At 41.8% G+C, this 13,949-nt stretch overlaps 1 protein-coding gene and 1 non-coding gene across 2 annotated transcripts; one reads left to right on the plus strand and one right to left on the minus strand.

Annotated features, from left to right (window-relative positions):
* Nucleotides 1-5,873: 5,873 nt before the first annotated feature.
* LOC119920089 lies at nt 5,874-6,011 on the minus strand. Its single transcript, XR_005447856.1, has one exon. It is a non-coding gene; the product is annotated as a small nucleolar RNA SNORA7 (small nucleolar RNA).
* Nucleotides 6,012-10,029: 4,018 nt separating this feature from the next.
* HESX1 (HESX homeobox 1) lies at nt 10,030-13,681 on the plus strand. Its single transcript, XM_038771624.1, has 4 exons — nt 10,030-10,186; nt 10,875-11,074; nt 13,219-13,320; nt 13,592-13,681. The coding sequence occupies exons 1-4, from the start codon at nt 10,030-10,032 to the stop codon at nt 13,679-13,681; spliced, it is 549 nt and encodes a 182-aa protein (XP_038627552.1).
* Nucleotides 13,682-13,949: the final 268 nt, after the last annotated feature.

Genomic DNA, 13,949 nt, shown 5'->3' on the forward strand with positions numbered 1-13,949 from the left:
CAGTCTTGGACATATTGAATTTTAGATGGCGGGCAGACATCCAGATGGAGATGTCCTGGAGGCAGGAGGAGACACGAGCCTGGAGGGAGGGAGAGAGTGCAGGGGCAGAGATGTAGATTTGGGTGCCATCAGCGTAGAGATGATAGTTGAAGCCGTGGAAGCAAATGAGTTCACCAATGGAGTGAGTGTAGATAGAGAACAGAAGGGAACCAAGAACTGACCCTTGAGCAACCCATACAGTAAGGGGATGGGAGGCGGAGGAGGAGCCCACAAAGAAGACTGAGAATGAACACCCAGAGAGATAAGAGGAGAACCAGGAGAGGCCAGAGTCTGTGAAGCCAAGGTTGGATAACGTGTTGAGGAGAAGGGGGTGATCAACAGTGTCAAAGGCAGCTGAGAGGTCGAGGAGGATTAGGATAGAGTAGGAGCCATTGGATTTGGCAAGAATCCAATGACAAGAGCTTCAGTCAGAATTCTGACCTCCGGAAACATCAGAGGACCCACACAGGAAACCGGTCCTACAAATGCAATGAATGCGGTAAGAGCTTCCACAAGAGCCTTGAACTTAGCATCAGCAAATCCATATGGGGGAGAAACCGTATGAATGTAGGGAGTGTGGAAAGACTTTCAGCTGGAGCTCACAACTCATTCAGCACCAGAGAATCCACACAGGTGAGAAGCCCTATGAATGTAGCGAGTGTGGGAAAACCTTTAGTTGGAGTTCCAATCTTATTCAGCATCAGAGAAACCACATGGGCGAGAAACCTCACAAGTGTAGTGACTGTGGGAAAAGCCTTAGGAAAAGCCTTAGTCAGAGCTCCAATCCTAGGAAACACCAGTGAACCCACATGGGGGAAAAAATCTCATAAATGCAGTGACTGTGGAAAGTGCTTTAGTCGGGGCTCCAGCCTCGTCATGCATCAGAGGACCCATGCAGAGAGAAGCCTTATGAGTGTAATGAGTGTGGGAAGAGCTTCAGCCCAAGTTCAAACCTAATTCAACACCAGAGAATTCATGCTGCCCAGGCCCTATACATTGTTCTGAACTTGGATTCCTCAGGCACAGCGTTCCCCACCATGTCCCCAACCAGTTAGGTGAGGGAAGGAGAAATGAGTCTGTCTACATGTTTTGTCACCTGTCTACATGTTTTGTTTTGTTGTCTGTCTCCCCCTTCTAGACTGTGGGCCCGTTGTTGGGTAGGGCTGTATCATGTTCCTCATGGAGTATGCAATTCTGAGAAGACAGGTGAGTGTTGCGACAGCAGCTGCTTCAACCCCGTGATTATTTTTTAAGGTACTTGTTAGGCACTTACTATGTTCCAGGCGCTGTACTAAGCGCTTGGGTAGGTACATGATAATCAGGTTGGGCACAGTCCCTGTTCCACATGGTGCTCACAGTCTAAATCGGAGGAAGGAGGATTTACCCTCTATTTTACAGAGGAGGTAACTGAGGCACAGAGAAGTGAAGTGATTTGCCCAAGATCACACAGCAAATGAATGGTGGAGCCGAGATTAGAATCCAGGTCCTCTGACTCCCAGGCCCGTGCTCTTTCCACTAGGCCATGCTACTTCCCTAATGATATTCTTTCTGCTACCCAACTAAGGGCACAAAACAAATGACATTTCAATTTGCTAGTTCACAGTTTAGACTCTTCACTCTTCCCAAGTCTCTCTCCTAACTGTATCCCTCTCTCACATCACCTGTCTCCAACACTTTGCTTGTGCTATTTTCCAGCCTGAAGTTCCCACCTCCCCCAAATCCAGCAGACCTCAGCCTTCCCTACCTTTAAAGCCCTCCTAAAACCCCACCTCCTCCAGCAACCTTTCCCCAATTCATTCCCAACACATGGAGTCAGATCACCCCAATAGCCACCTATAGCACTTATGTGTTTATTTATATCCCTCCTCAGCAGTTGTGTATATATTTGAAGAAAGCAGCATGGCTTAGTGAATAGAGCATGGACCTGGGAGTCAGAAGGACCTGGGTTCTAATGCTGGCTTCACTACTTGTCTGCTATGTGACCTTGGGCAAATCACTTGACTTCTCTTGCCTTAGTTACCTCACCTGTAAAATGGGGAATAAATACTGTGAGCCACATGTGGGACATGGACTGTGTCCAACCTGTTTAGCTTGTATCTATCCCAGTGCTTGCTACAGTATCTGGAACATAGTAAGCAATTTACAAATACCATATTGTTCCTATTCCACTATTTGTAAATATTTTATGATTGTAAGCTCCTGGTGGATAGCAAATGTGTTTTGGGCTTCTGTTGTACTTTTCCAAGTACTTAGTACAGTCCATTGCACTCAGTAGGTGTTCAATAAATACCATTACTACTAGGTCAGTATCTGTAAAATACTGTAAGACTGTACAGACTTGAGACTGTAAACTCTTCCTTCAGACTAAAAGCTCCTTATGGGTGGGGAATGTGTCTACCAACCCTGTTGTATCCTACTCCTCTAAGAGCTTAGTATAGTGCTCTGCACACATTAAGAATTCAATAAATACGATTGATTGATTACTCTCCCAAGTGTCTTAGTACAGTGCTCTACACACAATAAACACTCAATAAATACCACTGATGGACAGATTGATCTTTCTTTTCTTTCTTTCAATCGTATTTATTGAGTGCTTACTGTGTGCAGAGCACTGTACTAAGCACTTGGGAAGTACAACTTGGCAGCATATAGAGACGGTCCTTACCCAACAACGGGCTCACAGTCTAGAAGGGGGAGATGTACAACAAAACAAAACATGTGGACAGGTGTCATCAGAATAAATAGAAGTAAAGCTAGATGCACATCATTAACAAAACAAATAGAATAGTAAATATGTACAATATGTCCTCTCGCCTTTACTGATTGATATTGATTTACTGATATTAATATCCATCTCCCCCTCTAGACTGTAAGCTCGTTCTGGGCAAGGAAATGATTGACAAACATTCATTCACTCAGGCATATTTATTAAGGGCTTACTGTGTGCACTGTACTAAGCGCTTGGGAGAGGACAGTATAACAATAAGCGGAGACATTCCTTGCCCATACAAGGAGCTCACAGTCTGGGGCGGGGAGACAGATATCACTGCAGAGCACTGTGCTAAGTGCTTGGGAAAGTACAATACAACAATAAACAGATACAATCCCTGTAAAAGTAGGGGGAGACAATGCGCCTGAGGAGGTCAGTTTGCTCGAGAGCTATTTTCCCAGTAATTAAATGTGTTTCTGTTTCTGCAGAACTATGGAGGATTCTGGAATTAGGGCAGGTGGAAATGGTGACAATCCTGCAAGCTCACTGTGGGCAGGGAACATATCTACCTACTCTGTTGTATTGTGCTCTCCCAAGCGCCTAGTACAGTATTCTTGCACATAGTAAGTGCTTAATAAGTAGCATTGATGATGATGAAATAGGTGCTCAATAAATAGCACTGATGATGATGACATCAGAACATCTTGTTTCGCAAGCAGATACGTATGGTACAAAAGATTAACTGGGTACAATCTCCAATTAACACTAGATGGCAGTATTAATTAAGTATCAAGTGTCAAACCATCTTGGTAGAGTCATTTTCAGGCTTTTTTTTTTTTTTTTTTTTACCATTTTAACCCTGTCCCTCGCTGTAGTAGTAGTGAAAGAAATGAAATTTATTTAGTACCCACGAGATGTGATGCACTACCTGAAAGTACAACAGAAGGACAAGACACAGTTCTTGCCTACACAAGGCTTACACTCTAACAGGGAAGACAGACCTAAAAATCTTTACAAATAGAGTAATCAGAATTTGTAATTGAATGTACAATGAATTAAAAATATATACACTAGTTCTGAGGATCAGTATAAATAAATACGTAAATCCTAGAAGTGGTGGTTGGTTGATACTACCGGGGCATTGGGAGTTAATCAGGTGTCGGGGAAGGTGGGATTTTATGAGGGCATGATGTGACCTGGGGAGATTGGATATTGGAAGAGTGGGTATTGATCGGAGGAGGCCTCCTGGTGAAGATGTAACTTCAGGGAGGGCTTTGAGGCTGGAGAGAACTGTGATCTGCTGGATTTAAGGTGGGAGGGGGTTCTAGGCTTGGAGAAAGGTATGGAGAGGGATGGGAAGACTATGAAAGGGTGGGACTGTCTATATGGCAGCCAAATGGCGGCAGACATTCCCCTCAACATTGTCCTTTCCCATTATCAACATTCCCATCTTATCTTCTCCCCGGCAGCGAGGTGAGGACAAAGCAGCAGCATGAGGCTTCCCCAACTTTTAGAATGTCGGTGTTGGGGTGGTTGTGGCAGTGGTTGTTGTGACCTTTGAATCCTGAACAGCCCTGCCTGGGTGGTAAAAACCATGAAACTGTAGCACCTATAGAATTTATTCTTGTCCTCTACTTATGTTGTTTTTCTATTAATTGTCACTTCACCTTTCATTGTGTGTGTGTCATTAACCTTCTCCCCCTTGTTTCTAGATTGTGAGTCCCTCCAGGTTCAAGGACCAGATCTAATTTTCATCTATGTACTCCCCCTCACAGCGCTTAGTACAATGTTTTGCTCATAGAGGGTGCTCAAGTATTTAGCAAAGTGTAAGTGCTTACCACATAGTAGGCATTTAATAAATAGCATCATTATTACTACAGGGAGAGATTTGGTCTATTGGGTTAGGAGAGGGGAGTAAATTCCAGGCCAGAGAAATTCTATGTAAATATAAATAGCAATCTGTACTTTCAAAGATGACATTAGTTTATTGAGATTCTATCCACATTTGCTTATGTTTAGGAACTGTCTTCCAAATACTATAATAATAGTGGCATTTGTTAAGTGCTTACTATGTGCAAAGCAAAAGCCTGGACATTTCTACCCATGATAATGTTTGGGTCTAGTACAATAAGTTATAAAAACACAAATTCTTAGCCACGGTAATGTTTCTGCAGCTAAAGGCAGTGTTTGTTTAGCAGAATTATTTTCCACTAAAGGATAGGCTAGTGGAAGGAGCATGAGACTGGAAATCCAAAGAGTTAGGTTCTAGTCCCTTCTCTGCCCCTGGCCTACTGTGTAGCCTTGGCTAAGCAACTTAACTATCTAGGCCTCAATTTTCTCATCTAAAAGTTGAGGCTAATAATCCCTGCTTCACCCTACTTTAGGGGGATGTTGTGGGGATAAAATGAAATAACTGATATGAAAGCACTTGGGAAAAATAGAAGTGCTATAAAAATACAAGATATTATTCTTATTATTATCATCATCATCATCATTGTACTCTCCTAAGCGCTTAGTACAGTGTGCTGCACACAGTAAGTGCTTAATAAATGCAATTGAATGAATGAATGAATGAATGAATTCAGCAAGGCCTAAAGGAAATCCAAACACTAGGTACTAGTGTTTGGGTTGTGAAGGAAGACGTGCTAAGATTGTTTTAATTTTTATCTAACTTATGCATTCACCTGTTTTTGATAAATATAAGGGTTGAGGAGTCTGGCTTCTAGTTCCAGCTTGGAATTATGTGTATGCACCCAGGAAAGGGTATTTTTCCTATTTGAAATTTCAATATAATTTTCCATTTTAGCCTCAATTCCAGACAGAGCAAACCTGACTCTAAATATCTAGCTCATGTTTTTTTAGGTAAGGTAGATGTAACAATCTATTAGAATGGTCTTGTCTTGTCTTATGCTGTTGAGTCATCTTCGACCCATAGTGACTCCATGGACACATCTCTCCCAGAATGCCCCACCTCCATCTGCAATTGTTCTGGTATCGTAGCCACAGAGTTTTCTTGGTAAAAATATGAAAGTGGTTTACCGTTGCCTTCTTCCGCGCAGTAAACTTGAGTCTCCGCCCTCGACTCTCTCCAGTGCCGCTTGCTGCCCAGCATAGGGGAGTTTTGACTTGTAGCAGATTGCCTTCCACTTGCTAGCCACTGCCCAAGCTGAGAATGGAATGGGTATGCCTCAGCTTGACTCCCCCTCCCATCGGTGAAACTGGTAGAGTACTGGAAACTCTCCAGGTGCTGTCCTGAGAGGGGATTAGAGAGGTACCCACCCCCAATTCCTGTGTCACTCTGAGCTTATCCTAGGAATGTTGACATTAGCTTGTCAACCTGATTCATGGGAAGAATGTCAGATTTCTCCATTCCTCTTTTCCCAACACCCCACTACTGCTGTCCCATGGCATCAGGGCAGTTCTCCAAAGTCCAGGGATGGCAGTGGTGGGAATGGGCTGATAAGGCCATATCTAAGATCATCAGGTGCCAATTGTGAGACCTCCCACTGCAATCAGGGGGCATGGGCAAGGAAACCATCCACACCTATTGCCTGTCCCTTCAAGTTCAACATAGAACTTGAAACTGTGCTGAATTGGGACCAACAATATTACACATTTATCCTTCATTAAATTGAACAGGAGTCATTAAGCAGCAGATAACATCCACTCAGGTTTTACATTTTTTCAAACTGCCAGGCAATTCACCTGTTGTGGATTCAATATCGGAGAATAACTGTGCAATGGTATGGTGGGGGTTCCTCAAGGTTCAGTTCTTGGTCCCCTTCTGTTCTCGATCTACACTCACTCCCTTGGTGACCTCATTCACTCCAATGGCTTCAACTATCATCTCTACGCTGATGACACCCAAATGTACATCTCTGCCCCTACTCTCTCCCCCTCCCTCCAGGCTTGCATCTCCTCCTACCTTCAGGACATCTCCATCTGGATGTCTGCCCGCCACCTAAAACTCAACATGTCCAAGACTGAACTCCTTGTCTTCCCTCCCAAACCCTGCCCTCTCCCTGACTTTCCCATCACTGTTGACGGCACTACCATCCTTCCCGTCTCACAAGCCCGCAACCTTGGTGTCATCCTCGACTCTGCTCTCTCGTTCACCCCTCACATCCAAGCTGTCACCAAAACCTGCCGGTCTCAGTTCCGCAACATTGCCAAGATCTGCCCTTTCCTCTCCATCCAAACCACTACCCTGCTCATTCAAGCTCTCATCCTATCCCATCTGGACTACTGTATCAGCCTCCTCTCCGATCTCCCATCCTCTTGTCTCTCCCCACTTCAATCCATACTTCACGCTGCTGCCCAGATTGTCTTTGTCCAGAAATGCTCTGGGCATGTTACTCCCCTCCTCAAAAATCTCCAGTGGCTACCAATCAATCTGTGCATCAGGCAGAAACTCCTCACCCTCGGCTTCAAGGCTCTCCATCACCTCGCCCCCTCCTACCTCACCTCTCTTCTCTCCTTCTACAGCCCAGCCCGCACCCTCCGCTCCTCTGCCGCTAATCTCCTCACCGTGCCTCGCTCTCGCCTGTCCCGCCGTCGACCCCCGGCCCATGTCCTCCCCCTGGCCTGGAATGCCCTCCCTCCCCACATCTGCCAAGCTAGCTCTCTTCCTCCCTTCAAGGCCCTACTGAGAGCTCACCTCCTCCGGGAGGCCTTCCCAGACTGAGTCCCCTCCTTCCTCTCCCCCTCTCCATCCCTCCGCCTTACCTCCTTCCCTTCCCCACAGCACCTGTATATATGTATATATGTTTGTATATATTTATTACTCTATTTATTTATATATTTTACTTGTACATATCTATTCTATTTATTTTATTTTGTTAATATGTTTTGTTTTGTTCTCTGTCTCCCCCTTCTAGACTGTGGGCCCACTGTTGGGTAGGGACCGTCTCTATATGTTGCCAACTTGTACTTCCCAAGTGCTTAGTACAGTGCTCTGCACACAGTAAGCTCTCAATAAATACGATTGATTGATTGATTGATTGATAGCACATCTGTGGGCCTCAATCTCTCAGTTTCTCCATCAGAAAAATTGGGATACTAATGCTTGCTGGGAGTGTTCAGATAGGGGATCAGGTGAAATGACTACTAAGAAATTATTTTTTAACCTTCCCAGTGCTTTTTCAGAAAGAAAACCCCGCCATAAAACTTCCATATAATGAAACTAAAATAGCCAATATTGAGAGATTTGGTAATGGATGAGTTCTGTATACAGAGACCTTCAAAAAGTGAGCTGTTATGAATCCACTACCAGAAGGATTGCAGATGGAAAGCGGGGTGTTCTGGAAGAGATGTGTCTGTGGTGTCTCTATGGGTCGGAAACAACTCAACGGCATAAGACAAGGCAAGACAAGTGCCAGTGAAAATTTCATTATGTGGATAAGAACGACACTGTTACAGAGATGTTTGGTAGGGAGTGTGTAGCTTGTTAATTAAATCCGTAAAGTCATACAAAACATTTTTGATTAGAATTCTTTCATTTGGAGCATTTGATAAATCATTTAGAAGTATTAATGACAATATGTTCATAGAAGGCCCTAAACTCAATTTGATTAGGGCTTATCAAGCTCCTTTCTGTTTTTTATTAAGTCCTCCAACTACTGTTTTTCTTCTCTTCAAAGACCTCCTAATCTTCAAATCCCATATCCTTCTCCAACCTACCCAGATTAAGCGGAAACATGGGGCTAATTAACCCCCCCACCTCTAATTCCAGAGATCACCATGCACAGGCCACTTCCCAAGACAAGTTATTCAAAGCCTATACGTAATGTAAATATTTATTTATTGGCTTATTCTTTGTATGTGTCCAAATTTGTAAATGGGAAAGTACATCCTACTATATGCCTGAATTGTTGTTTTAGTATGCAAACTCCTTTTGTTTTTTTTATCCAGTATGTCACTATGCCTGTGAAAGCTTAATGAATATTATTTGGTAATCAAATATTTTAGATGTGGTTGAATTTGTTTTATAATGGAGGTTTTGGTTTCCAGTTTCGCCGAACATATCATTCACTTTGTACATTTAGGCAATGATTTCTGCCCGTTTCTTTGTGCGGGAAGTTGCTGTCTTGTCTATAAGAGTAACAGTAAAACTCCCAACACTAATTTTATCTTTAGCAGTATAATGAAATACTGCTGTACTGCCCCCTCTGCTATTATAACCTCTGAGTCCTACCACTGTTTGGAGGCAAAACCCTCAAAGTCTCCCATTCAACTTCTAGATACCCGGTGCTCCTTCGATTCAAGTTTTCTTTGGATCATGAGATGAAAGATCTACTCTGTCCATTTCTTTCTCTTTCATTTACATGAAAATCCAAATCCTTCTTCTTCAAAATTCCAAATGAGGGCGGTTATGATGAAAAAGGTACTAAATTTTGTTCCTATTTTGATCTTTTATAACAACACCAAGATTTTGTCATGTCTTTTAAATTTTGTCATATTAAAACTGCTAGGAAATATTCATAAATGCAATCTTTCAGATAAACTGCATTCAACTCATTTAATAGAAAATTAAGGAAATGAATTAATTAGCACATTATTTAAAATACTTAGTGCAACTGCTCCTGTGAACTAATCTAGGTACTTGGAAGACAATTACACTGAGTTTTAATATCACTGCCAACCTATTCCTGTGTGCCTTATGCCAAATACTATTGTTTTTTTTGTTGACCACATTCACCAGAACATATGCATATGAAAAAAACTGAGGCGTTTATCATCAGGATTACCCTAATAGCATTAAGAGATTATTTTTTAAATTTCCTTGGAAGAAAATTCACTTAAATGAGATTACTTATTACTTGACTGATTTCCTATCATGCCTGTATGTTTAGGAGTCCATTAGAGTATAAAGTTCCGGGGAAAAAGCTTGATTTTATACATTAATGATTTCAAATAAAAGAGAAGTCTTACATATGTGCATCACTTGTTCTGAGAAAGTTAAGTCGATGTTCTGGTGAGGAGAGATAACGCTTTTTTGTCCCTGTTGGTAGCCCCCTGGTGTTGCCATTAGTTGTTCATTACTTTCAAACAAATAAACAATTAACTCCTCATGCCTCTTGGTGGGAGAGTCTTCATTGACATGCTAAAACTTTCTAATACAGGATTTTAATGAGTACCCTTCTAAATCCACTCTGCTTGTCAACACAACTATAAGGTGGACCTGCAAAACCACCTCGAGTCAGTACAGGTGGTGCTAAGCAACGGAGGCTGAAGGGGGAATGATGGCAAGAAGCACGTCCCCTTGTACAGCTAACACAAGAATGTCTCCCACTCTTCAGAAAGGAGCCTGTTTGGTGGAAAACAAACCATCACCTTATCCATTTTCAATTGACAGCATTTTGGGATCAGACCAGAAGAAAGATTGCATTCCTTCGATTAAACCTCGCGGGCCGTGGACAGATTCTGGTGACAGTTTGGGTATGTCAACAGCTCACTCATATATTTTCTTCACAACAGTTGAGTTTTTTAATTGGGCTTATGACTCTTTTTAGCATAACTACAATATTTAACAACCCTGAGGCTGAAACATATTGGTGAGGTCCTGTTCCCTAGATTACCACCAGTCAAGTAGGGAGTTTACTGACTTCTTTCCATCCTGCTGACATAAAGTTGTAATGTGGGTTGGTCTGGGCTGAATTTTATTAAAATGGAAAATTGAGTTAAGGTCATGCTGAGGGGTGAAAAGAGACAGAGATCTCTACAGGCTGAATGTTTTTGGCGGACTATACTCAGCAGCGTGAAGGCTTTTAAAATGAAATCATTGAAGCAGGCCAGGTGAGCTGCAGGAGAGAAAGGCAATGAAATAACTAGGCGCCTCTCTGACTGGAGTGTTATATCCTCAAACAACATTTTATCTCCAGGAGTGTCATGAGCTGGTGATATTTCTGGTACTATTCAAGCGTTGTTGTAAAATAAATGACATGTTTATAAATACAAATGATTTATGATATATTTAATGCAGGATTTGGTTTTTATTCCCTTGTTAATCTGCTACAGATCCTTTCTCTTCCTTCCCCCCAACCCCACCAGTGTCAATTTGCAACGATCTTAAAACCCTTGAACTGTAGACCTGGAAACTTAATTTCTCTTATCTTTCTGGTTTTAGGGGAAAATGGAAGTCCTTGTGTGTATATCCCTCTCATTCCTTATGGGATCTCATTCTCCCATAGTCTAGGCTATCCAATCCCAGAAAAAAGGATTTTGAAATATGAAAAGTATTTTTCAGCCTCAGAAAGACTGTCTTTTAAAACAGAGCTAAGCTGGTACAGAGGCAGAAGACCAAGAACTGCTTTCACCAGAAACCAGGTAGGGATTTCATTCACCTGTTAAATTCAAGGAAGAATTTACAGGGGGACTGGGAGAGAGAGTGTGGCTGAATCTGCTCAATCTATCACCCCAAATACTCGCCTTGTCAGCAAGAGAATATACTACCTCACCTTTCAACTAAAATCTCATGAAGTCTCTATATGTTGCCAACTTGTACTTCCCAAGCACTTAGTACAGTGTTCTGCACACAGTAAGTGCTCAATCAATATGATTGATTGATTGAATACGGGCAACCCCATTCTTCTCCCATGTTGAGGGAATGACAATCCCCTGGGTGAGTAGCCCTGTTTAAGAATGCAATGTTTTCCTCTCCTCAGTGGCAAGGGGCCGGCCAGATAGGGTGCCCGACTCCATCTTCATATGTGGAAAGTGGAAGAGATTGCTTCTATATAGGAGTAGAATCTCACCCTCAGCAGTGTCATCTTTGAACATGAATGTTAGATACATTTATGGTTATTGGGTTCATTTCCTCATAGGGTAAAGAACCTTTCTTAATGAAACACTCTGACTTTCTTACACTCGAATAACAGAAACAGATGTAGCAAATGTTCAAAAATACAGTTAGCCAGAATACTTGGGAGGCCAGTCTGGCTTAGTGTTTTCTTCAAGGTTTGCAACCCTGTGGGGAGCTTGCTGGTGCCCCCGCCCACTCAGGCCAGAGAGGATAAGTCGGGGGTACTTTCAACCTTGGTTTCTGGGACTAAGTACCATAGCAATGTCACCAACCTGTGCTTTTCAACACTGGTAACACTTGGTCCTGGAAGTAACGCAGCTTCAGCTCCTCCACCCTCCTCTGACCTCACTAGCCTAAATCAGTAGGCCAGCAACCGGTCCTCAGAGCTGAATTAAAGGGAATGTTGGTCAAGTTATGGCAGTCATTAAGTGCTTGCTAAGGATAATCATATTAAACCCAATCAAAGGACATTTCTGCATAACTGAGTTTTTTATAGCTCATATAATAAAAAGATGTCTACCACCATAGGAATGGATAGTTAATTTGTTCTACTCTTCATTGTGCAGTCTATGGACTGTACTGCAGCTTTACTACAATTGGGCAAAACACTTCCAACTGGGGAATAGGCAGAGAAGAAGTGTGGCTCTGTGGAAAGAGCCTGGGCTTGGGAGTCAGAAGTCATGGGTTCTAGTCCCAGCTCTGATGCTTGTAAGCTGTGTGACTTTGGGCAAGTCACTTAACTTCTCTGGGCCTCAGTTACCTCATCTGTAAAATGGGGATTGACTGTGAGCCCCATGTGGGACAACCTGATCACCTTGTATGCACCCCAGCGCTTAGTGCTTTGCATATAGTAAGCACTTAACAAATGTCATTATTATTATTGTTATTATTATTTCCCCTCTTCTCCCATCAAACTCCAAACTAAATTGTGAGCAGGTAACCAATGCTGGTATTTAGGCTGAAGACAGCAATAATCTAGACTGTGAGCCCGTTGTTGGGTAGGGACTGTCTCTATATGTTGCCGATTTGTACTTCCCAAGCACTTAGTGCAGTGCTCTGAACACAGTAAGCACTCAATAAATACAATTGAATGAATGAATAATATTGTGGTATTTGTTAAGCACTTACTATGTGCCAAGTGCTGGAGTAGGTACAATATAATCAGATCAGATATGGTCCCCTGTACCACTTGAAGCTCACATTCTAAGTAGGAGAAAGACCAGAAGTGCCATTAGGTGGCACCTTTGCTGTTTGAACAGCTCTAATTTGTTTTCATTAAATACAATACAGAAAACTGCCTTATGCTCTCTGCAGTGTCAATTGTAGAAAGTAGTGATTTTCATCCCAATCAATGGTATTTATTGAATGCTTACTGTGTCCAGATCACTGTACTAAAGCAATTGGGATGGTACAATACAATAGAGTTAGTACACTACAACAGTTGTATTGTGAGCCCCATACGTTATATTTAAATAGGTATTGATTTATGCACTGTCCATATCAGACAAACACAGCTGTCTCAGAAAACTCTGGGAAAACTGATTCTTGTGGATGAAGAGTTTGGATATAAGAGCTCTCTGTTATGTCTGTAGGGGATTTTTTTTGTGAAAGTCTTGTAATTGATTTGTAAGTTGATAAACCAAATAATCTTTTAATAAATTTTTCATAGATTGAAGTGTTGGAGAATGTCTTTAGAGTAAACTCTTACCCTGGTATTGACATCAGAGAAGAATTAGCTCAGAAACTGGATTTGGAGGAAGACAGAATACAGGTGACTTGAGAATGTATTTGTTATGTGAAACATCATTTCTTTTCTGTCAAGACTAGTGAACAGAATGTGATGCAACTAGCATTAATAGTTATTCCTTTACATTGCAGAATCCTTATGAATTATAGTAAAGTTCAGTATGTATTTCTGCTGATATTGCTCATCTTTTAGACCCATCACTGATTACATAATTTTTTTAAAGTTTTAATAGAATTCTCCCAGAAAAATGAATGTATGTTTTTTAAGGGTTTGCTTTTTTCTTCCCTAATTCTAGATCTGGTTCCAAAATCGTCGGGCAAAACTGAAAAGATCACATAGGGAAAAACAGTTTTTGATGGTAAAAAACAATTTCACCACAAATTGACTGGAATAGGAAGAATAAAGAAAATTTGCAATTGTATTTCGGTAATAGAAAACCAGGGATCCCTGGAAATGTGTGCTGCTGAAGTAATGAAGCATTGTATTCTTAATTTAGTTTGGAATTCTTACTTTTCCTGAAAAGTGGGAAATAATGAATCTTATAACAATGAATGTTATAATGGGGCACTTCCTGTTTTGTCTTAAAAGACTGTCTATCTATTTTAATAAACATGTTTTGAAAAGTCTACAATTCTTACCTTGACTAATAGTGA

The sequence above is a fragment of the Tachyglossus aculeatus genome, chromosome X1 (genome assembly GCF_015852505.1).
Source record: "Tachyglossus aculeatus isolate mTacAcu1 chromosome X1, mTacAcu1.pri, whole genome shotgun sequence".
Classification (NCBI taxonomy): Eukaryota; Metazoa; Chordata; class Mammalia; order Monotremata; family Tachyglossidae; genus Tachyglossus; species Tachyglossus aculeatus.